This window comes from Perognathus longimembris, chromosome 17 (assembly GCF_023159225.1).
Source record: "Perognathus longimembris pacificus isolate PPM17 chromosome 17, ASM2315922v1, whole genome shotgun sequence".
In the NCBI taxonomy this organism is placed as follows: Eukaryota; Metazoa; Chordata; class Mammalia; order Rodentia; family Heteromyidae; genus Perognathus; species Perognathus longimembris.
Window position 1 is genome coordinate 52,472,948 of NC_063177.1, and position 22,739 is coordinate 52,495,686.

General features: G+C 47.5%; 2 protein-coding genes across 5 annotated transcripts in view; one reads left to right on the forward strand and one right to left on the reverse strand.

Annotated features, from left to right (window-relative positions):
• Window positions 1–3,590: 3,590 nt before the first annotated feature.
• LOC125365701 (histone H3.3A) lies at window positions 3,591–7,278 on the reverse strand. The gene is made up of 5 exons (XM_048365934.1): window positions 7,138–7,278; window positions 6,493–6,630; window positions 6,198–6,351; window positions 5,975–6,103; window positions 3,591–3,730 (listed from the first exon to the last, which is right to left on the reverse strand). Exons 2-4 carry the CDS (start codon window positions 6,618–6,620, stop codon window positions 5,975–5,977), a joined length of 411 nt encoding a protein of 136 aa, XP_048221891.1. The 5' UTR covers window positions 6,621–6,630; window positions 7,138–7,278; the 3' UTR covers window positions 3,591–3,730.
• A 5,144-nt stretch (window positions 7,279–12,422) lies between these two features.
• The window catches only part of Unk (unk zinc finger), a 34,479-nt gene continuing 24,162 nt past the window's right edge, over window positions 12,423–22,739 (forward strand). For 3 of the 4 annotated variants that reach the window (XM_048365922.1, XM_048365923.1, XM_048365924.1), the window contains exon 1: window positions 12,437–12,597. In XM_048365922.1, coding sequence (XP_048221879.1) covers window positions 12,494–12,597 — 104 coding nt within the window. In that variant the 5' untranslated portion in view covers window positions 12,437–12,493. Of the gene's footprint in view, window positions 12,598–22,739 lie in introns of all 4 variants that reach the window. The other variant, XM_048365921.1, reaches the window with a different exon arrangement.

Below are 22,739 nucleotides of genomic sequence, written 5' to 3' on the forward strand. Positions count from 1 at the left end.
GGACACTCCCTGTTGCAAAGCCACAGTCAGAGCCCTGGGGGTTGGAACTGGGGAATCAAACTCATTATTTCCTGCCGGTGCTGGAAGCAAAGCTAGCCAGTTGTGCTGTAGGCTGCCAGGGCCATTTGGTTTGGTCAGCAAACATGTCTGAGCTTCTGCTATGTGCCAGTCACGACTCTAGGGGCAGACAAGAGTCCCTGCCTTTGAAGTGCCAGCCGTCTCCTTGGCCTTAGATGCCCTCTTGAGCAGAGAAACCGGCTCGCAGGCTGCAGGTCTTGTCTTTTTTTCATGGCCCCACTCTGTCCCTGAAGTTCCTGCCTTTTAGACTGAAGACCACCTCATCAATGACCAGGGAGTAAAGTCAGACTTTCAAGACACAGCTCAGGGCTGTAGCCATCTCTTCTGGCATTTTCCCTGTCCAGGAAGTTGCAGCTGTCCCTGCAGCTGTCCATGCTTCAGAGGGCTGAGGCTAATGAAGGGTGGGGAGCCGGAGAGGCACATACTGGAGGCTGCATCAGGAAACTGGGCCCAAGATGCCTGGACCTTGAGCCACAGGTACTTGGCTCCCAAAGCCTTCTTGTCATTGATCCTGGCGATGTCTGAGATGGACATCTCTCTCAGGCGCACCCTGTATAGATTCCTAGAACTACAGTGTCCTGCTCAAGAGCTAGTAGCTTCCAGGACCTGACCCTAACCCATTTTATCTACTGAGCCCCTTTCCAGATCATGTGGCCATCTAGTGCTTCCAGGAGCTACAGTCTGTCTGTCCTTGTTTCCCCATAGCTCGTACCTGCAGAACCTTTTAGCTTCCCTTATAGGGCAAAGTAACAGCATGGGGTTGGAGCTTTGTGTAGGGCAGACCGCTAAGGGGTACTGCTCCATCAGGTGCCAGTGGCTCATGGTTGTAACCCTAGCTGCTCAAGAGGCTTGAGACCCGAGGGATCACAGTTCAAAGCTAGCTCATGCAGAAAAGTCCAAGCAACTCCATCTCCAATTAACCAGCAAAAAGCCAAGCTGAAGCCATGGTGCAAGTGATAGAGTGCCGGCCATGAGCAAGAAAGCTAAGAGAGAACAAGAGACCTGAGTACAAGCCTTGGTACCAAGGAAAAAACTTTTTTTCTTTTATTGGTTGTGGGGCTTGAACTCTGGGCCTGGGCACCGTCCCAGAGCTCTTCAGTTCAAAGCCTGAAGTGTTGCTGTGGCTCCAGTGGTAGAACACTAGCCTTGAGCAAAAAAGCTCAGGCCCAGAGTTCAAGCCCCAGGACCAGCACCAACAACAAAAAGCAAAATGCACTAGGATGGAAGCCACCAGGCTCCAATTCCTTTCTCGGGGGGAGCCGGGGGATGATTTGGGTGGCAACGTGAATCAAGTCTGGCTCTCTCTTCAAGTGTGCTTGCCCATAACCAGCTGACAGTGCTGGCGAGACAGCCAGCTGGTGATCCAAGCGGATGAGGTCTGTGAGACGAAGGCATCTCCTTGACAGATGCCCACGAGGAGGAGGCAGGGCGAAGCGGCCAACTGTCCAGGAGAGGTGTTGCCAAGGGACCTCCACGTCCCGGGGCGTGGACTGGCGACTGTGAAATGCTCCTGCCACACAGCACGGTGAGCGAGGGTGGGGACAGGATGTCCAAGGTTCTCAGCCCCAGTGGACCACATCATACCTCCCCCAGGAAGGCAATGCCTTCAGGAAAAGGGGTACAGACTGTCCCTCCCCGCCCCCCGCCCCTGGATCTTGCAGAAACTGAAGGGCCAGCCTCTGGGTTTCTCCCTGGTCCAAACGTAGGCAGGAGAAAGGACCGGCTTCTCGGCGGCTCCCGCCCCCAGCCGACGCGCCAGGCAGAAGGCAGCCTGCAGGAGCTGGCAAGCGGGGCAGGCAGCAGGGACTCGGTGCTGGGGAAAGTTGAGGAATGATTCAGTGAAGGGATGAGAGTAAGTGGATGTGCATTTCCAGTCTACCAGCAAAGTGCTTTTCCCTGTACCCTGGGCGGCAGTGGAGGTCCCCGGCTGGAAGAGGAGGCACTAGGGGGGACAGATGGCTCGGGTCAGCAGGGTCCTGTTTTTTCCTGACAGATTACCAGGATTTGAACTTAGGGTCTTTGTGTTTGGTGCACTACTACTTGATCCATGCCTCTAGCTTGCCTTTTCTGGTTATTTTGGAGATGGAGGTTTGTGGGCTTTTCTGGTCAGGCTGGCTTCAAACTCTGATTCTCCTGACCTGAGCGTTTTGAGTAGCTAGGATTACAGGCAGCAAGAGTGCTCAGCCGTTAAGGTGTTTGTTACAGATCACATCACATCACTGTGAGCCAGGAGCCAGGAACAAGGGAGGCTGAAAAGCTAACGAAGCCCAGTGCCCGTGGCTCACACCTGTAATCCTAGCTACTCAGGAGGCTGAGATCTGAGGAGAGCTCAAAACCAGCCCAGGCAGAAAAGTCTATGAGGCTCCAATAAACTACTCAGCAAAAGCTGCAAGTGGTGCTGTGGCTCAAGTGGTAGAGTAGTAACTTTGAGCAAAAAGGCAGCTCAGGGACAGTGCCTAGGCCTTCAAGCTCCAGGACCCGCCCTCCCCCCCCCCAAAAAAAAAATTGCCCCTGGGCACAGGTGGTTCACGGAGACTGAAACCTGAGGACTTTTTTTGTTTGTTTTGTTTTTGCCAGTCCTGTGACTTGGACTCAGGGCCTGAGCACTGTCCCTGGCTTCTTGTTGCTCAAGGCTAGCTAGCACTCTGCCACTTGAGCCACAGCGCCACTTCTGGCCATTTTTTCTGTATATGTGGTGCTGGGGAATCAAACCAAGGGCCTCATGTATATGAGGCAGGCACTCTTGCCACTAGGCCATATCCCTAGCCCGAGGACTTTGTTTTGAAGTCAGCCTTGGGCAGGAAAAGTCCATGAAGCTCCTTATCTCCAACTAATCACTGAAAAGAAGAGCTGTGGCTCAAGTAGTAGAGCACCAGTCTTGGACAAAAAAGCTGAATCAATGCCCAGACCCTGGAGTTCAAGCCCCAGGACTAGCTATATAAATAAATTACTGGGCTTAGTGCTGGAGGCTCACGCTTGTAATCCTAGCTAGTTAGTAGACTGAGATTTGAGGATCCTGGTTCAAAGCAAGCCCAGGACGGAAAGTTCATGAGACTCTCATCTCTAATGAACTAGAAATAAACAAAACAAAAAAACAGCAGCAAGTTGGTGCTGTGGCTCAAGTGGTAGAGCACTAGCCTTGGACAAAACAAGCTCAAGGACAGCTCCCTTGGCAGAGTGCAAGCACCTGGACCCCAGGACCGCCTCCCACTCCCCACCAAAAAGAAAAAGAAAAAAAATTACTGGATTCCCATTGCACATGGACAAGCAGAAAGTCAGATTAATTCGCCAAACCAAACAGTTGGACATTAACAGGCACTATTTATACAACAGTTCCAGGGAAATAAACCGTCAGTGTCCTGAGTGACGGGTGTCACGTAGGAACAGTCATCTACCCACCTAGCTTATGAATGTGCTTTCTCCACCCAATGCCCTGCTGACTCAGGCCAGGCTCTCCACACACCTCAAGCTTGTCAGACAACTCATTTGAATGAAAACCATTAACAAGATGAAAAAATCTGCAATCCAAAACTTTATTTTATCTCATCCATCATGGGCACAGGATACCTTCAACAGCTCCAACTTTTGCTTTCTTCCTTACAGATTCCAGTCCATTGCCCTTAACTCAGGGTTATCCTGGAGGGGCAGCCTCCTAGAACCAAAAAAATATTTGTGTTCTGGGTTAAGTGACCTCAAGGGAGTGCGGAAGAGCCAAAGTTACACTATTCTTCTAAGTAGTAGCTTAGAGCCTTCTAACTTCAGGCTGCAGATTGCGGGTAAGCTTCAACAGTGCCACCCACTTGGGTTACCAGTTACGTCAGGACATCCCCACGTCCTTGTCTGTTCACTGCCACTCTTCGGAACACAGCCCATTCCAGTATCTAGGATCTCAGCGGCACTCAGGAGCACGAGGAAATTTGTCACGTGTTTCTTGTATTGGACTCAACTTTTAAACCTGTCTTGCCTCTCAAGCACTTCTGAATTTCAAACTGACCAAAACTCACTGAAACAAACGCCTTAAAAGCTACGTGCCAGTGGCTCCTGCCTTTAATCCAAATGAGGGCCAAAACCTAGAGGACTGCAGTTTGAGGCCAGCACAAAGTCTCTTATCTCCAACTAGCCAGCAAAAAAGCCCTGTTGCAAGTGGTTTCTTTTTACAGCAGCTGCACTGGAATGATTATGATGGGCTGCTATGTCTTATTGATGTTAACATACTATGCATTTTTGTGTGGCTCCAGCTACGGACAAGAACCCCTTCCAAAAATACCACTTTGCAAACGCCCAGATTACTACATACACTACCACGCATGGCGCACAGCAGGCTTGTATTACTCCCCGCTTCCAGCCTGTTCATTTGCATAGAACCCTAGCCTGCCTGAAAGATCCACATGCACAGTGGAGCCCTGAAAAAATTTTCCTTGTAATTTAGCTATTTATTCATTATCCTTTAATGTTTAAAAAGGGTGGGGGTAGGGAGCATGCCACACAGACTACAAGCACAGCATCATGGCTTTTGCGCAGTGCTGGGGGACCAAACCCAAGGGCTTCATGCTAGTTAAGTGCTCACACCACAGAACTACATCTCAGCCCCTATCATGGCACTTATGAGCAAGGGGCTGCTCAACATGCTAAAATGATCCCTGCACATAAATGGTGCATCTACCAAGCAAAAAAGCTGAAGTAACCTAAACTCAAAACACCAGGATATGAACCTAGGCAATGGGTGTATTAAAAGCTCTATACAGTCAATTTAGTTTTCTGACACTTAGTTGGATAAACAAGTTTATTTGTAAAATTTACTCAACATACATAATTGACCTAAAAACTTCAATAGAAGGATGAATTTGGAAGGCCATCTCTAGAAAAAGGGTTTTCCTAGGACAGTAACCAGAAGTAACCTAACCAAACACCATCTTGAATTGCACGGGGCTAATTAGCTGCATCTGCAATGCTCCTCCCCCATCCAAGTTTACACTAAACTCCACAAGGAAAAGAACAAACCTTGGTATTTCCTCAAAAGAGAAAAAGAACCTCAAGCCTAGTTATGAAATCAACCACAACACAATGAAAAGCGGCACTAACTAGCTTAGATTAGTAACAGATGATGCTGGTGCGAAAAACTTGTATTCTAGAGCCCTTTATAAATAAAATCCCCGTTAGTGTTTGCATTATCAGCTAAAAGGTTAGTTCACATGTGGTAGAATGAGGACTTATGCAAGGTATTAATATGCATACAGCATTATACTATGAAAACAAGTGCAGTCTAGTTAGAACACCAACTGGACTCTAAATTATACACACCTTAATGACAAGACTCCCCACCACTTGTGGATGTAAAACATTTAATTTAAAAATGTTGACACTACAATATATAAAATAGCTATTATAAATGCACATAGTGTATTCTATAGCTGCCAGGTTTACTTTTTTTTTTTCTTAAGGAAACTGTAAGTTACACTGTGGTTAAGACTTGTATCTTCACCCTTGAAAAAGCCCACATTCTATCACAGTGATGTATGGTCAGACTTAACAGCCCCAATTGTTAAACACTTGGATCAAGTCATAACCAGTTTTATTGCAAAAGGACCCTGTACACATTTATCAACTCTAGTACCTTAATAGCTACCCAACAAGTCATTAACATACAGAAACATGCATCATGAGAAGCAAGAAGTATCACCCATCCCTTCTGCATATTAGCAACTTGTCACTCCTGAGCCCAGTGCGCACCACTGAGATCTGTGAACAGTCACTTTCCCATTCATCCTGAGTGAAAGATGGAATGACTTAAGTACAAATGCAACATATTATAAACAATTTCTTACAAAAAAAGTCACAAATTAAACCAAAGTATTTTACAGAATTTACTACAAAACGCCATAAAAACTGCCTTCACTTAAGCTCTCTCTCCCCGTATCCGGCGAGCCAACTGGATGTCTTTGGGCATGATGGTGACTCTCTTGGCGTGGATGGCACACAGATTGGTATCTTCAAACAAACCCACCAGGTATGCTTCACTAGCCTCCTGTTGAGGACAAGAGCCACACCATTAACTCTGGTCCGGGTGAAACCACACCAGCCCTGCCCCAGGGCTTCCAAACCCCTTTGTTCCTGGTTACCTGAAGCGCACCGATGGCAGCACTCTGAAACCTCAGGTCTGTCTTAAAATCCTGAGCGATCTCTCTCACCAACCTCTGGAAAGGCAGCTTCCGGATGAGCAGCTCAGTGGATTTCTGGTAACGACGAATCTCTCGAAGAGCCACAGTGCCGGGCCTGGAACGAGCAGAAAGCAACGTTAAGAAAAAAAAAGGGGGGGGGGTGGGGGAAGGGGAGGACACCCGGGAGGATCAGGGCACAGGGCCACCCACACAGGCGGCCCGCAGCCAAGCCATTGTTCCCCGCAGCCGTGCCTACCTGTAGCGATGGGGCTTCTTCACCCCGCCGGTAGAGGGCGCGCTTTTCCGGGCAGCCTTGGTGGCCAGCTGCTTGCGCGGGGCCTTCCCACCGGTGGATTTACGAGCAGTCTGCTTGGTTCGAGCCATTTTCTCTCACCTTCGAGAACGAAAAACGACGCGGGGAGTCAAGATCGAGGACTCGTCAACTCGGCCCCCGTACGGGGGTGGGGGTGGGGTGGGGCGAGGAGTGCCCCGCGCCCCGCACCCGGCTTCCCGACCCGCCGCCGCCAGGCCCGGGCACGGCAGCGCCGCCTCCCCCGCCCCCCCCCCATCACCTAATGACTCAGGCGCGCGGAGCAGCCGCCTCCCCCGGGCGCGGGGAGGGGGGGGAGGGGGGGGGAGCGGGGAGGAGCCACTTCCCTCCCTCGACGGGCGGAGGCCCGGAACCCGTCCGGACCTCTGAATCGCCGGCCAGAAGACGTACTCGAGGCCGGAAAGAAACCCAGGGGGGAGATCGGGGCCCTTATTCCCCCCCCCCCACCGCCAGCCGCCGGGAAAGCGGCAGCACCGCCGACAGTCCGCTCCAACGGCTGCGGGCCGTGGAACCGACAGCGGCCGGAGCCTCAGAGCACCCGGAAACCGGGGCCCGCGAAGGCGGACTCACCCAAAGCCGAAGTCTCGGGCCGCTCCTCGGACCACCGCGCCGCCGCTGTTCCTCAGTGAAGAGGTGCAGTTGGCGAGCTCAGGGACGATAGTATCCCAACGAACGACCAAACCGCTCTGCGCTCCAAAGCCCCCGACGCCTCCTTATTTATACTCACGCTTCACGCTGCGTCCCTACGTCATAGAAACCTTATTTGCATACACCAACGACTTTTCCTATTGGCGGGCGCCTTCGCGGACGCTCTGACATCTCCCGACACAAAGGCCGTGCTTCGGCCCTGTCCGCTGATTGGTGGAGGCTTAGGTCGCTGATTGGCTGTTAAAGTTGTTTCGCGATTGGACAGATGCAAAGAGGAATGGACAAATCAGAGTTTAGCACTAAGCCGCCCTTCTGATTGGATAAAATGGAGCTATGTTTGGATCCTTCCCTTGGTTCCAAAGCTCTACACTAGAAAGTCAATGCAAATGACTTGCGTTGGTCCCTATCTGGATTAGAGCAACTCAGGATAGGCAGGAGTCTGAACTTCCAGCTAATGCCATGCAGGAGAAGAGGCTATTTGAAAGAAGTGTGTGTAAATATTTAAAAGTGTGAAGTAAAATGCATTCCCAGGCTTATTTTCTCTTCATGACATTTTGATTGTTAAGCACAGTTTAATATGGGAATCCCAGTAAATATGAAATTATAGTTTTAGTCAAAAAGCGGTTCTTTCGTGGGAGGAGTAACAAATAAATGTCAATAAATGAGTTTGGAATGCATACTTCTGTATGTTTATTTTGGACCATCACAATATATTTTGTGATTTCAATATGTTTAAAGTTAAAGAAGTTACTTATTTGGCAACAAATTCTTGAATTACGCAGTGCAACTGAATATAGCAGTGAAAAAAAAATGGTACGTGCGTCCATAGAGAATAAAGAAAAGACAATTCGATGGATCAAGGCATGGTTGATGCCTTGTAATCCCAGATGCTGAGGTAGGAAAAGAGTGGGAAGCTCATGGTTTGAGGCTATCCAGGGGAAGAAGGGGGTGGAAGGAGGGCGTTAGCAAGATCCCATCTCAACCAAGAGCTGAAAGGTTTTCCAACCAAAATGTAAACAGGAAAATCCAATCTAGGTGGCAGAGTCTTCGAGGTCAGATGGGATGAAGGTGTGGCTCTAAAGGTGTGGTTGTAAAGATTCCTAGCCTGTCAAGAGTAAAGATCAGAGTTCAACTCCCAGTACCACCAAACAAACAAACAAACAAAAACAACAAAAAACAGCGGACACGGGTGGTTCTTCCCGGTAATCCTAGTTACTAAGCAGGATGAGATCAGAGGGCTCAAGGTTTAAAGCCATTCTAGACTGAAAAATCGGAAATACTTCATTTATTAACTAGCAGAATACTGGAGGGTTGACTCAAGTAGTAGATTGTCAGTTGTGAGCAAGCAAGCTTTGAGCCCTGAGTTTCAGCCCAGGTCCAACACAAAACACACACAACAACCTAAACATCTGGCATTTAATGACATAAATGCCAGATAGTCTGACAAGAAAAATGACAAATATGTAAAAAATGTTAATCTCTGATTTTACCTAAATATGTATGTTGATTAGACTGCAACGCTCAGTTTTCCAGATACTTCATTTATATAAATAATGATAATAATAATGAAAAAAGTTTAGAGTTAAGGCTAGGTGCTGGTAGCTCATGCCTATAATCCTAGCTACTCAAGAGGGTAAGATCTGGGGCTGGGGATATAGCCTAGTGGCAAGAGTGCCTGCCTCGGATACACGAAGCCCTAGGTTCGATTCCCCAGCACCACATATACGGAAAACGGCCAGAAGTGGCGCTGTGGCTCAAGTGGCAGAGTGCTAGCCTTGAGCTGGAAGAAGCCAGGGACAGTGCTCAGGCCCTGAGTCCAAGGCCCAGGACTGACCAAAAAAAAAAAAAAAGAGGGTAAGATCTGAGGATCATGGTTTGAATCCTGCCTTGGTAGGAAAGTCTGAATTTTTTTTTGCCAGTCCTGGGACTTGAACTCAGGGCCTGAGCACTGTCCCTGAGCTTCTTTTTCCCAAAGCTTAGCACTCTACCACTTGAGCCGCAGTGCCACTTTTAGCTTTTCCTGTTTATGTGGTCCTGAGGAATGGAACCCAGGGCTTCATGCATGCTAGGCATTCTACCACGAAGCCACATTCCCAGCCCTGTGAAACTCTTATCTCCAATAAACTACTCAGAAGAAGCAAAAAGTGGCACTGTGCCTCAAGAGGTAGAGCACTAGCCTTGAGCACAAAGAGGCTCAGGCTCTGAGTTCAAGCTACAGAACCAACCAAAAATAAAAAGCTTAAGGTGAAGACGGGTTAAACAAATCCCAGAAAAGTGAAACAGGCTGGTCTTTTGTTCTTCCTCTGTCTCCTTAATGCTGGGATTATGGATATAGCCCATCACCTCCTACTAATGTCTGTGAGTGTTCAGTGAAAAAAAAAATGACCCAGGTAGCTAGGATAATAGACACGAGTCACCTGCAATTGGCTTAAATTATTTGTTTGTGGTCCTGAAAAATCAAACCAAGAACCTCTATATGCTAGTTAAGTGCTCTACCACAGACCTATACCCTATCTCTCATCTGGTAATCCAATCAACTTTAATTTCTGCCTTCTCAAACTTTGGGGTAGGGACAAAACTCACACAATATCTTTCACACTGTAACCAAGAAGATAAACCAAGATGGAGGCTCTTACTAAATTTGCAAAATTTGTAAAAAGCCAAGAAATGAGACTATTTAGATCCACATAGGTGTCAAATGCTCTGGGAAGCAGCCTTAGTTTCTCTCTCCTTCCTTCCTCCCTTCCTCCCTCCCTCCCTCCCTCCTTTCCTTCCTTCCCTCCCTCCCTCCCTCCCTTCCTTCCTCCCTCCCTCCCTTCCTTCCTTCCTTCCTCTCTTTTGGATTGATCACTGGAGGAAGAGGCTCCTAAACGAACTATACACATCCCTTTTGTGTTCCTTATGTTTGTAAGTTTTTCTAGGATATCCTGAGTCCTGTCATTTTTATGCTTCCAAAGGAAGTACAATTCCATTCCCTGCCCCGTTTTCCTAATTATTAAAGAGAAACTAAAATCTGCTCTAGGAGGAATGAGGTCCAGATGTGTATTTATCCATGTAAAGATGATTAATGGAAACAACTTGTCCCCCTTACTTTGTCGTCGTCTCATAAAGTTTTTCTTCTTCCTAATAGATACGATCAAAACAAAAGCAAGCCAGGCAAAAAGCAAGCTGGGTATGGTGGTTCACACCTGTCTTCTAGCTACTTGGGAAGCTGAGATCTGAGGATCACAGTTTGAAGCCAGCTGGGGCAGGAAAGTCCTTGAGAGTTTTTCCACCAATTAAACACCAATGTGGCTCAACTGGCCCCAGCCTTGAGCAAAAAAAAAGCTAAGGGACAATCCTCAGGCCCCAAGTTCAAGCCTTAGGACCAATACAAAACAAAACAAGCAGGCAAACAAGCAAATGTGTCCGGGGTCCAGTGGTAGAGTGTTCACTGGACATGGTAAGGTGAGCCCCTGGGTTTGATCCCTAACACTCCACAAACACAACACAACATAGTAAATATGATGCAACATTGGTTATTCTCCTAGTTTCTGTTCTGTGGTCAACTTGCTGAGTAACTTTGTGACAATGACTTCACTTCCCTTAGTTTTGGTTTTGGTTTCTTCTGTAAATTAAGCATCTTATCATCTCTAATTCTACCATTACAGGTTTAGTGTGGAACTCATGGTTGGCTGTTATTATTTAAAATTTAGTGCTGTGAAGTATATTTCTGCAGTGATAGCATACTGATTTAGTTCAGGGATGATACATAAACCAATTACTTGAATTTAGTTATAGGATTAAAGTAACACACTAGAACTTCTACTTATCCTTTTGGAATTCTGCATCTTCAAGAGGCCCTCCTTGCTAAACAATTGATTCGGCCTGATTAGGAAATACTAGTTTCTCAACATTGCAAGCTGAAAACATGGCTTCCCAATGTGATGTTACTGGGAACTAAAAAAAAGTTTCACTCCATCCTCCCTAATTTCATCTAGTAAAATGATTTCATCTAATAAGACAGTCTTAACAATTAGTCAATATAGAAAGCAGAATTAAACCTCAAGTCTTAAAATACCTGTATATATCATTTTGTTGCTGGTGTGTGTGTGTGTGTGTGTGTGTGTGTGTGTGTGTGTGTGTTGTTATCTGAAGCAGGGTCTTCCTAGCCTTGAACTGGCTAACTAGTCCATGTTGGCCTTCAATTTGCCATCCGGCTCAACTTCCCTAATGCCAGGATTACACGTGTGAGGTACCAGGCCCAGGAATCAAACACGCCTAGGCCTGAGGCAATTGGCTTACTCTGAAAACAAAACAAAGAATAAAAAACTACCTTGCTGGCGGAAGATGGGGTAGAGAAAATACTTTCCCAACTGGGGAAAGGAAAAGGCTTGAGAAGGGAGTGGTGGATTATACTTGGCAGGCTCTGCACCTCAAGCCCGGGTGTTTCGGGGCACTCTCTCTAGCACGATGCTCCTCCACAGCCTAGGGATTTGCCAGGGTACCTCAGAACACTCTAGATGGAGATGGAGTTCGTCCTTGGCCGTTCACGGACTGGAAACAGGTTGGTCCGGCCAGGTGTTGAATTCACTAGGGAGGAGGGACGTGGTGGGGCTCCAGGTTTCGGGGTTGGTAATTGTTAATGACACGTCTGGGCCGCGGCTGGGAGGGGGGCAGGGACCTCGGGCCCCGCAGGCGGGCTGGCTTTCCTCCAGGCCTTCCGGCTGAGTCCTGCCTCGGGGACGAGGAGAAGGCTGGCGGCCTCCGGGGGTCTACAGTCCCCAGCCCCAAGGTCCACAGCTCAGAGCCGACAGTGATCCGCAAGCTGCTCGGAGCAGGCATTAGACCCGTGCCCAAGCGGTGACGAGCGTTCTGTCGGCAGGGAAAACACATCTGGCACGGTCTCTCAGGAGCCCTCAGGCCCTCGTTAGCTCCGGGCCCCTCGTACTCCAGGGGTTCCAGTTTCAGGGAAGGTATTCCCCCCCAGCGAAACACAAAACCAGCCGGTAAGAACGGAGCGTAGGACTACAATTCCCAGAAGCCACCGCGGCCCGCTCAGCATCCGGGACACCGTCTGCAAGGACCCCTGGGTATTGTGGTTCCGCGCTTTGGCAGCAACCCTCAGCCGACGGTAAAATTTCGACCGAATGGAGGACTACAACTCCCAGCAACGCTTGCTACCGTGCGGGAGGTCTTCACGTTCTCGTGGCGCGGCGCAGGCGCACTGGGCCCTCGGCGCGGACCGCGCAGACTGAATAATAAAAGGGGAGCGGCGAAGAGGCAGGAAGACAGGACCATGTCGAAGGGCCCCGGGCCCGGCGGCTCCGCAGCTTCCTCCGCGCCCCCGGCCGCTACCGCTCAGGTGCTGCAGGCACAGCCCGAGAAACCGCAGCACTACACGTACGTAGAGCCCCCCCCGCCGCGCGCGCACGCCTGACGTCAGCGGCCAGCGTGAGTCACGCGCGCAGGGAGAGCGCGAGGCGGCCTCTCCCTCCCCCTCCCCCTTTCCTCCTCCGGCCCGGCCCAGACCGGTTCCAACCTGCTGGGGCCGGTCCCAGCCACTTCCAACTGCCACCAACCTCTGGCCGGGGCGGGTGGGGAGGCCCGGTCCCCGCCGTCCGAGTGGGGAAGGCGGGAACTGGGGATGCGGGCGCACACTTGTCAGGCCGGGCGGGCCTTCGAAGCCTGGCGGGCTCAGCAGCCCACAGGAGCCCACGGCGCCCCCCGAGGCGGCGGGCCTCGCGCGCTGCAGCCCCCCCGGGCCGCCCGCGGGACCCTGCCCTCGCTCGAGCCCACTGGAAGGTGACAGGACGCCGGACCCACGCAGGCCGCGCTGACACCCCCGCCCCCCCCCCCCGCACACACCGCGCACACACCGGCCCCTCCCAGGGTGGTCCCAGCCCTCCCCCCCCCCCCCCAGGACTGACGAGAGAGGAAGACTAGCCGGGTGGAAGGACCCCGGAGACCGGCGTCCGTCCACGTGTCTGCGTGTCCGTCCCTTCGGTGTGGGCCGGGGCTGTGGCCCCCCCACCCCAAAAAAGCTCCTGGGCTCCTCCGGAGTCTTGTGTGCATTGATTGAACAGCATTCCCCCCCCCCCCCCCACTGCCGCAGGCTTTGGAACCCCCAGTGGGTAGTTCCCTGGTCCGAGAGCAGCAAGCCTCAGCTTAGGAGCAGGGAGGGAAAAAGTAGACGGGAGGAGGTCTTGCTGGTCACAATAGACACCCCCCCCACCCCCCTTGGGAAACAGGCTGAAGGAACATGGGGGATCAGAAGTGTGTGTTTTTTTTCCTTCGTGGAGTTCTCTCGTGTCGGCCGAGATCGTCTAAACCGGACTGCAGTGTGCCTCAAGTTAACTTGCGTGCCCGGTTTTGTGGGTTGTTTTGTCGGTTGTGGGGCTTGAACTCAGGGCTTGAGCCCTGTCCCTGAACTCTTTTTTTTTTCCCTTGAAGCTAGAGCACTGTACTACTTAGAGCCACAATTCCACGTCTGGTTTTTGAGTGGTTAATTCGAGGTAAGAGTCTCACACCTTGGCCCTACCTGGGCTGGCTGTGAACTGTGATCCTCAGATCTTCACCTCCTGAATATCTAGGATCTCAGGCCCAGGTGTGGGCCTTTGGGGCGGTAAATTGGAGATGTCTCCGGGAATTTACTCGCTAGACTGGCTTCTAACCACTATCCTCAGATCTTAGCCTCCGAGTAGCTAGGATTATAGAATAGTGCTTGGTTTTTTATTCTCTCACTCTCTCTTTTTTTTTTTTTTGGTCAGTCATGGGGCTTGAATTCAGGGCATGAGCCCTGCCCCTTGAGCTTTTTCTGCTCAAAGCTAGCGCTGTATCACTTTGAGCCACATTGCTACTTCCAGTTTTTTGGTGGTTAATTGGAGATAAGAGTCTCACAGACTTCCCTCAGCCTCCTGAGTCACTAGGATTATAGGCATGAGCCACTGGTGCCTAGCTCTTGGTCCTTACTTTTCTTTTTCCCAATCCTGGGGCTTGAACTGTCCCTGAGCTGCTTTTGATCAAGGATAGCCCTCTATCACTTGAGCCACAGCACCACTTCTGGCCTTTTCTGTATATGTGGTGCTGAGGAATCGAACCCAGGGCTTCATGAATAGGAGGCAAGCACTCTTACCACTGGGCCATATATCCTCAGCCCCTTGGTCCTTTCTTAATGAAGTTCTTGGTCCTTTTTTTTTTTTTTTGGCCAGTCCTGGGCCTTGGACTCAGGGCCTCAGCACTGTCCCTGGCTTCTTCCCACTCAAGGCTAGCACTCTGCCACTTGAGCCACAGCGCCGCTTCTGGCCGTTTTTTCTGTATATGTGGTGCTGGGGAATCGAACCTAGGGCCTCGTGTATCTGAGGCAGGCACTCTTGCCACTAGGCTATATCCCCAGCCCCCTTGGTCCTTTCTTAATGAAGTTCTTTCTGTAATCTTTCATAGCATTTGGTGGGACACTCTTAGTTTCGGCAAAATACTAACCACATTTTGAGTGCATCTCGGTTTCAGCAAACTGGTGGTCTTAAGCTGTGTTATCATTGAATATAATAAAGAATTTATATTAGAATGGCTTCCTGATCATTTTGGAATTGACATGATAAGTGAATCACTGTTAAGGGTTGACATCTGAATTTTTGTCTTCTTGATTCTCATTTGCTTGAAATCTGTCTATTCCTTGTAGGACTTGGCCTGTAGTGTCTTAGTAGCTCAAAAGGAATAGAAGGAAATGCCCAAGCTTGACTGCATGATGTAGGGTTTAGTTGGAGTCCTGATATTTTTATCTCCAGAAATCGATTATCTGCTTAGTTGATGGACATTTAGAAACTGATTTTAAAACTGGACTCCTTTGTCATCCAAATCTGAGTGCTGGCACTAAGATACTGGGTTTTTTTTGGGGGGTGTGGTTGCTGGGGCTTGGACTCAGATCCTACCCTCTAACCCTGAGGATTTTTTTTCCTACCCCTCAAGGCTAGAGCTCTACCACTTTGAGTCACAGTACCACTTATGGTTTTGTAGTGCTTAATTGGAGATGAGAGTCTCATAGACCTTCCTGCCAAGTTTGGCTTTGAACAGAGATCCTCAGACCCCAGCCTCCTGAATAGGGAGGACTACAGGTGTGAGCCACTAGGGCCGTTTTAAATGTTTTGTTTTGATTTTGATACGTAGCCCATCCTGGCTTCAAACCAGTAATTCTCCTGTCTCAGTCTCCTAAGTGTTAGGATTACAAGTGTGCACTATCTACCACACCTGGCTTTTTAATTATGGATGCTAGGGCAAACACTGAATTACATCCCTAGGTCTTAAGTTTGTTGGTACTGGGATTCAAACTCAGCCTTGCTCTGCTGGCATTCTACTTAAACTTTTTTTGGTAATGCCCTGAACTTTTTTGGTCAAGGCTAGTACTCTACCACATTGAGCCCCAGACCACATCTGGTTTTCTGGTGGTGAAGTAGAGATAAGAGTCTCATGGACTTTTCTGGGATCCTCAGATTCTGAGCCTCCTGATTAGCTGGGATTACAGGTATGAGCCCCTGCACCACGTTGGATTTTTGTTATATATTTTCCGTGTGTGGACACTGAGGCTTGAACATGGGGCCTCAAGCTCTTGCTTGGCTTTTTTTTGTCCAGTCCCAGGGCTTGAACTCAGGACCTGAACACTGTCCCTGGCTTCTTTTTGCTCAAGGCTAGGACTCTACCACTTGAGCCGTAGCGCCACTTCTGGCTTTTTCTGTGTATGTGGTGCTGAGGAATTGAACCCAGGGCTTCATGCATGCTAGGCCACATTCTCAGCCCTCTTGCTTGGCTTTTTCACTCAATGTTGGTCCAGTACCGCTTGAGCCATACTTCCACTTGGCTTTTTGCTAGTTAATTGAGATAAGCCACCCAGCAAGTTGATGGGGTTTTGTTTGTTTGTTTTTGGCCAGTTCTAGACCTTGGATTCAAGGCCTGAGCACTGTCCCTGGCTTCTTTTTGTTCAAGGCTATCACTCTGCCACTTGAGCCACAGCACCACTTCTGGCCATTTTCCATATATGTGGTGCTGGGGAATCGAACTGAGAGCTTCATGTGTAGGAGGCAAGCACTCTTGCCACTAGGCCATATTCCCAGCCCCAGTTGGTGTATTTTTATACCTGATATTTGAAATTACCTGATAAGCAATAATCATGAGAAACTTGTACTAAAATTGAGTCTCAGTCATAATGGCAATCTTTACAAAGAGTTGAATCTACAAAAAGTAAAGTTTGTTCCTTAGAGTGTTTCGCCCTTGATTCTTGTGCTGCATTTGAAGCCCCTTTTTTTCCCTACAGGGTTTGAACTCAGGGCCTTGTGCTTGCTCAGTGGGTACTTTACCACTTGGGCCAGGTCCCGAAGCCTAAATTTTCCTTTTCTTACACCCAAAGGATTGTTCATAGTGTAGTTTTAATGATAGTTATTTCCCCCCAAACTTGCTAATAGTCTTGCATTAAGGCCAACTAAAATAATCTTCTCAGCAAATGTGTGTGGCAGACATTTGTGCTAGACTTCAGGAATCCTTGTGGAAAACAGTTATAACACAGTTGTTTTTTCTGTTTATGGGTACTGAGGAATCAAACTCAGGCCTTTATGCATGCTAGGCAAGGACTCTACCACTAAGCCACATTCTCAGTCCATAACAATTTATTTATTTATTATCAAAGTGATGTACAGGGGGGTTACAGTTTCATACATAGGGCAGTGAGTACATTTCTTATCCAACTTTGTTACCTCCTCCCTCATTTTTCTTCCACCTTTCCCCCTCTCCATTTCCCTTCCCCCATAAGACAGTTTTTAACTTTACATCTGTTACTATCAATTAGTTGTGCCAGAGGATTGATTTTACGTGTTCAGATATGCCTAGAAAATATCTATCAGACTGGCTTCCTCTGTTATCCTTTGGTTCTTTCTCCCTTTATATCAGATTTCTTTGGGTACAGTGTTAAGTATTTGGTTAGCACTCAGTAAAATGACAGTGTAAGGTGGTTGGGAATGTGGCTTAGTGGTAGAGTGCTTGCCTAGCATGCATGAAGCCCTGGGTTTGAGTCCTCAGTACCACATAAACAGAAAAAGCTAGAAGTGGCACTGTGGCTTAAGAGTGCTAGCCTTGAGAAAAGCAGCTCAGGGACAGTGCCCAGGTCCTGAGTTAAAATCCCAGAACTGGCAAAAAACAAAAAAGACAGTGTGTACAGTGTGTACAGTGTGTGTGTGTGTGTGTGTGTGTGTGTGTGTACTTCTCCAGTAGAAGATTCCAGTAGAAGAACCATATGACCGACCACCTTTTGCTAATTTCTCTTTTTATTTGGCAGAGACTAACTTTAAACCAGTCTTGTTTATACCAAGTCCGCCTTACATATGGGAGAGTTTTATAAAACCAAATTTATGAATGGCAAGTTTTGTACCAGTTACACCCTTGAACATACCTAAAAGTTCAACTAACTTTGGTCTTTTTATGGTATAGCAAATACGTCATGAAAATACCTAGTTGTGAGAAGGGTGCCAGTGGCTCATGCCTCCAACACCGGCCTCTGGTGGCTACTCAGGAGGCTGAGATCTGAGGGTCACAGTTCAGAGCCAGCCCAGGCAAGAAAGTCCTTGAGCCTCTTATCTCCAAATTACTGCCAACAAGCCAGAAATGGAGCTGTGACTCTATTGGTAGTCCTTGAGCGAAAAAGTTTAAGGACTGGCACCAACACATGCACACAAAAATCTAGTGCTGGGCACACCAGTACATTCCTGTAACCTCAGAACTTGGGAGGTGGAGGCAGGAGGATTAACAGTTTGAGATCAATCAGCCTATGTTCTCCTGTAGTGAGTTCCAAGGGAGCCTAGACCTTTTTCTAAGGAAAACAAATGGACTTGAGCGAGGCATGGTGGCATCTATGCCTGTATTCTCTCAGCGTAGGGGCCTGTAGGTAATATGGACTAGTGGTAAAGTACTTGCCTTGTATACATGAAGCCCTGGGTTCGATTCCTCACCATCACATACATAGAAAAAGCCGGAACTGGCTCTGTGACTCAAGTAGTAGAGTGCTAGCCTTGAGCAAAAAGAAGCCAAGGACAGTGCTCAGGCCCTGAGTTCAAGCCTCAGGACTGGCAAAACAAAACAAAACAAAAACCTAAAAAATACGTAGTTGAAAGGTCGCAAGAAAACTACTTTCTAAAATATCGAGGTTTTCCTCACTATTTTGAATAAAAAACAAATCTGGTGGGCTGGGGATATGGCCTAGTGGCAAGAGTGCTTGCCTTGTATACATGAACCAAAATAAATCTGTTTTGGACTCCTTGAACTCCACTTGCAGTTAATTCACAACTTTTTTTTTTTTTTTTTTTTTTTTTTTTTGCCAGTCCTGGGGTTTGATCTCAGGGCCTGGGTGCTGTCCCTGAGTTTCGTTTGCTCAAGGCTAGCACTCTACCACTTGAACCACAGCACCACTTCTAGCTCTATCTGTTTATGTGGTACTGAGGAATCAAACTCAGGGCTTCATGCATGCTAGGCAAGCACTCTACCACTAGGCCACACTCCCAGCCCCTTCCCCCTCTTTTTTATGCCAGTTTTGGGGCTTGAACTCCAGGCATGAGCACTCTTTTTGAGCTTTTGTTCTCAAAGTTAGTGTTCCACCACTTGAGCCACAGCTCCGCTTCCAGCTTTTTGGTGGTTAATTTTGGTCTCACATACTTTCTTGGCTTTGAACCATGATCCTTAGGTCTCAGCCTCCTGAGTAGCTAGGTATGAGCCATTGGCACCTGGTGAGTTTCACTTTTTAAAAATACCCTCATGATAAAAGGAATTGCATTTCTAGTTTAGTAGAGTTTTCTGGCCACTAGGGTATTTCTTCTCCCCCCTTATTTTCTTTCTCTCTCTGCCTCTTTCTCTCTCTCCTGTGCCAGTCCTGGGGCTTGAACTCAGCCTGGGTTCTATCTCTGAGCTTTTTTGCACAAGGCTAATGTTCTTACCACTGGAGCCACGGTTCTACTTCCAGCTTTTTTGGTGATATAGTGGTGATAAGTTGCCAGGGTTTTGTTTTTCTTCTTTCTTTTTTTTTTTTTTTTTCTGATTCTTGGACTTGAACACAGGGCCTCACATTCTTACTTAGCTTTTTCACTTAAGACTAGCACTCTACCACTTCTTTCTTTTTGTTGGTTCATTGGAGATAAGAGTCCTGGATTTGTCTGCCAACAGTGCCTTTAAACCAGGATTCTCAGATCTCAGCCACCTGAGTAGCTGGGGTTATAGGCATGGGCCACCCAGTTAGATGTTGGGTACTTTCTTACAGGAGACGGGATAAATGCTTTATACCATTGTGTATCATGGCATATTTCCCTTTTTCCTTTTGGCAATACTAAGGCTTGAATTCAGGGCCTTGTACTTGCTAGGCAGGTGCCCTGCAACTGGAGCTGGATTTCCAGCCCTAGCCATCTTAACTTAGGACTGTTTCCTGGGCATCATTTAGCAAGGTGATATAGCAGTGTTTCTATAGATAATTATTTTGAGGCAGTTTTGTTAGTTTATACATTAAATAAATGTCATGAGCTTCATTTGATTGCATCTGTATTTTGGAAAATCCAGGAAGTAAACATGTATTTAAATCATTATTGCAAATTGCAATAAATTTGTAAGTATGTTACTAGAGTACAAGTTGTTGAACAACAGAAGTCACTGGAAACATTTCTTAGCAACCAAGAGAGAATGAGTTAAATTACCAATAGTCCTTCCTGAATCTTAATTACCCATTTATCAAATAGAACCAAATTTTTTTTTTTTTTTGCCAGTCCTGAGGCTTGAACTCAGGGCCTGAGCACTGTCCCTGGCTTCTTTTTGTTCAAGGCTAGCACTCTACCACTTGAGCCACAGCGCCACTTCTGGCCTTTTCTATATATGTAGTGCTGAGGAATCGAACCCAGGGCTTCATGTATATGAGGCAAGCACTCTACCACTAGGCCATATTCCCAGCCCCAGAACTAATTTTCTTTTCTCCAGTCCTGGGCCTTGAACTCAGGGCCTAAGCACTGTCCCTGGCTTCTTTTTGCTCAAGGCTAGCACTCTGCCACTTGAGCCACAGCGCCACTTCTGGCCTTGTCCTATATATGTGATGCTGGGGAATCAAACCCAAGGCTTCATGTATACAAGGCAAGCATTCTTGCTACTAGGCCATATTCCCAGCCCAGAACTAATTTTCTTGAAGGACAAAAATTAAAGAGTCACTGTAGCCTTCAAGCTCATAAAATCCTCGTTAATCTTGTGCCCATGATGTCTATATTAATGGTTAAAGTGAAGATTTGGTTAATGGTGCAGTTTTTTTGTTTTAATCCAGCCATGTTAGATACTAAAGAAGGCTTCCCCACAGTCTATATGCATCTGCTTTGATTGGTGGTTTCTATCATCCTACAAAGACTGTGGCTCATTGGTGAGGGCAGCTGGACAACTCTGAGAGCAACTTAGAAAAACCCACCTTGGTCACACTGTATAAAGGAGCTCCTCTGGAAATAGCACCCCAGATAAGTGCACAGAGGCAAGACACCCTCGTGGACCTACTCCTTCCGGCTTCCAGCACCCTCCTGCCTGAAGGTGAGGCCTCTTTCCTGTGTGTGGTAGAAGCCCTGAGCACACAGGTCATTAGAGTCCGGTCGCAGCCTGAGCAGCACACATCTGCAGGCATTCTTTTTTTTTTTTTTTAATTTATCTTATTAATTAAACACAATTTTTTTTGGACAAGGTGTTGTGCAACAAGGGTACAGTTACATATTAGGGCAGTGTGTACATTTCTTTTCTTTTTTTTTTTTTTTTTTGGCCAGTCCTGGGCCTTGGACTCAGGGCCTGAGCACTGTCCCTGGCTTCCTTTTGCTCAAGGCTAGCACTCTGCCACTGGAGTCACAGCGCCGCTTCTGGCCGTTTTCTGTATATGTGGTGCTGGGAAATCGAACCTAGGGCCTCGTGTATCCGAGGCAGGCACTCTTGCCACTAGGCTATAGCCCCAGCCCCTGTACATTTCTTGTGATATCTTACGCCCTGTTTTTCTTTCCCTTCTCTAGGTCAGGTAGACATATATACAATACACAATGTATCAAGAACTTATACAGTAGCCACGTGGCCACACCCAAGAAAATTCGCCTAGGGCTTTAAACGTAATGTCGATATTAGACAATATGTCGACAGTAGACTTATATGAACGTACATACATAGCTTTTGAGCTATTGTATTCCACTGAGAGGTCAATTTTTGACCTTTATATGTTGAGTAGTTGTTTGGTTTTAGTTACATACTGTTGGGTCGCTGCCCCAATCCTGTGGGAAATACCATTTGACAAGCAGTTTTTGGTTTCACAGACCTGGTCTCTACTGTCTCTCCGTCTCCCTTTCTTTTTTTTTTTTTTGGCCAGTCCTGGGCCTTGGACTCAGGGCCTGAGCACTGTCCCTGGCTTCTTCCCGCTCAAGGCTAGCACTCTGCCATTTGAGCCACAGCGCCGCTTCTGGCCGTTTTCTGTATATGTGGTGCTGGGGAACCGAACCTAGGGCCTCGTGTATCCGAGGCAGGCACTCTTGCCACTAGGCTATATCCCCAGCCCCCCGTCTCCCTTTCTTAACAGTCATATATCAGGGAGATCATGCCCCTTTGTTTTCTGTGTTCTAGGCTTGTCTCGCTCAACATTATTTGTTCAAGTTCTGACCATTTCCCTGCAAATAACAATATTTCACCATTCCTAATAGCCATGTAGTATTCCATTGTGTATAGGTACCATATTTTTTGGATCCATTCATCTGTGGAGGGGCATCTGGGTTGTTTCCATATTTTGCTGCAGGCATTCTTGCTAGACTTTTCTCTCTTTAGGAGAGACTCTAGGCCAGAAGAATGATGACAGCAAGGTTACATTTAGAGCTAGCTTACTTTAAATAGTGGACTGGTCTACTGATGATTTGGACAATGTTTGCTTAATGATTACATTTTTCTGTTTTGTTGTTGTTTTTTAATCCAGCTTTGCTTGACACTAAAGGAGGTTTTTCCATTCTCCATGTGCATCTTCTGTGTTTTGAAATTGCAGCTATGGACAGTTATGGCTAATCGTAGTAGATTGTCTTCCCTTCTTTTAACATCTTGGATGAATTTGAGGCATACTAATGTGTTATGTGAAGATGGATACTGAAAGTAAGTTTCTTAGCCAAAATATAAAATTGTATTAGCCTACTTGCTAAAAATGCTAAGAACTGGGGTTTGGTGTCCTCTGGCTGATGTAGCTTTCCTGTTTCTTACTATCAAGACACTCTGTGGATCTACCTCTATAGATCTTCCCCAGCCAATCATCTTAAAATACCTGTCTGGGCAGCAGAGATGTCGGTGAAGAAAATTTGGGTAAAGTCAGTGCACATGATAATAAGCATGGGATTTATTTTAGGGGAATAGAAATGTTCTGGAATTGGACAGCAGTCATAATAGCACATTATGGTAAAAATACTGAAAACCACCAAAAAGTACACTTTAAAGTGTTAAGTGGTATTTTCATGTTACATGTTTAAAGTTAAAAAATAATAAAATCA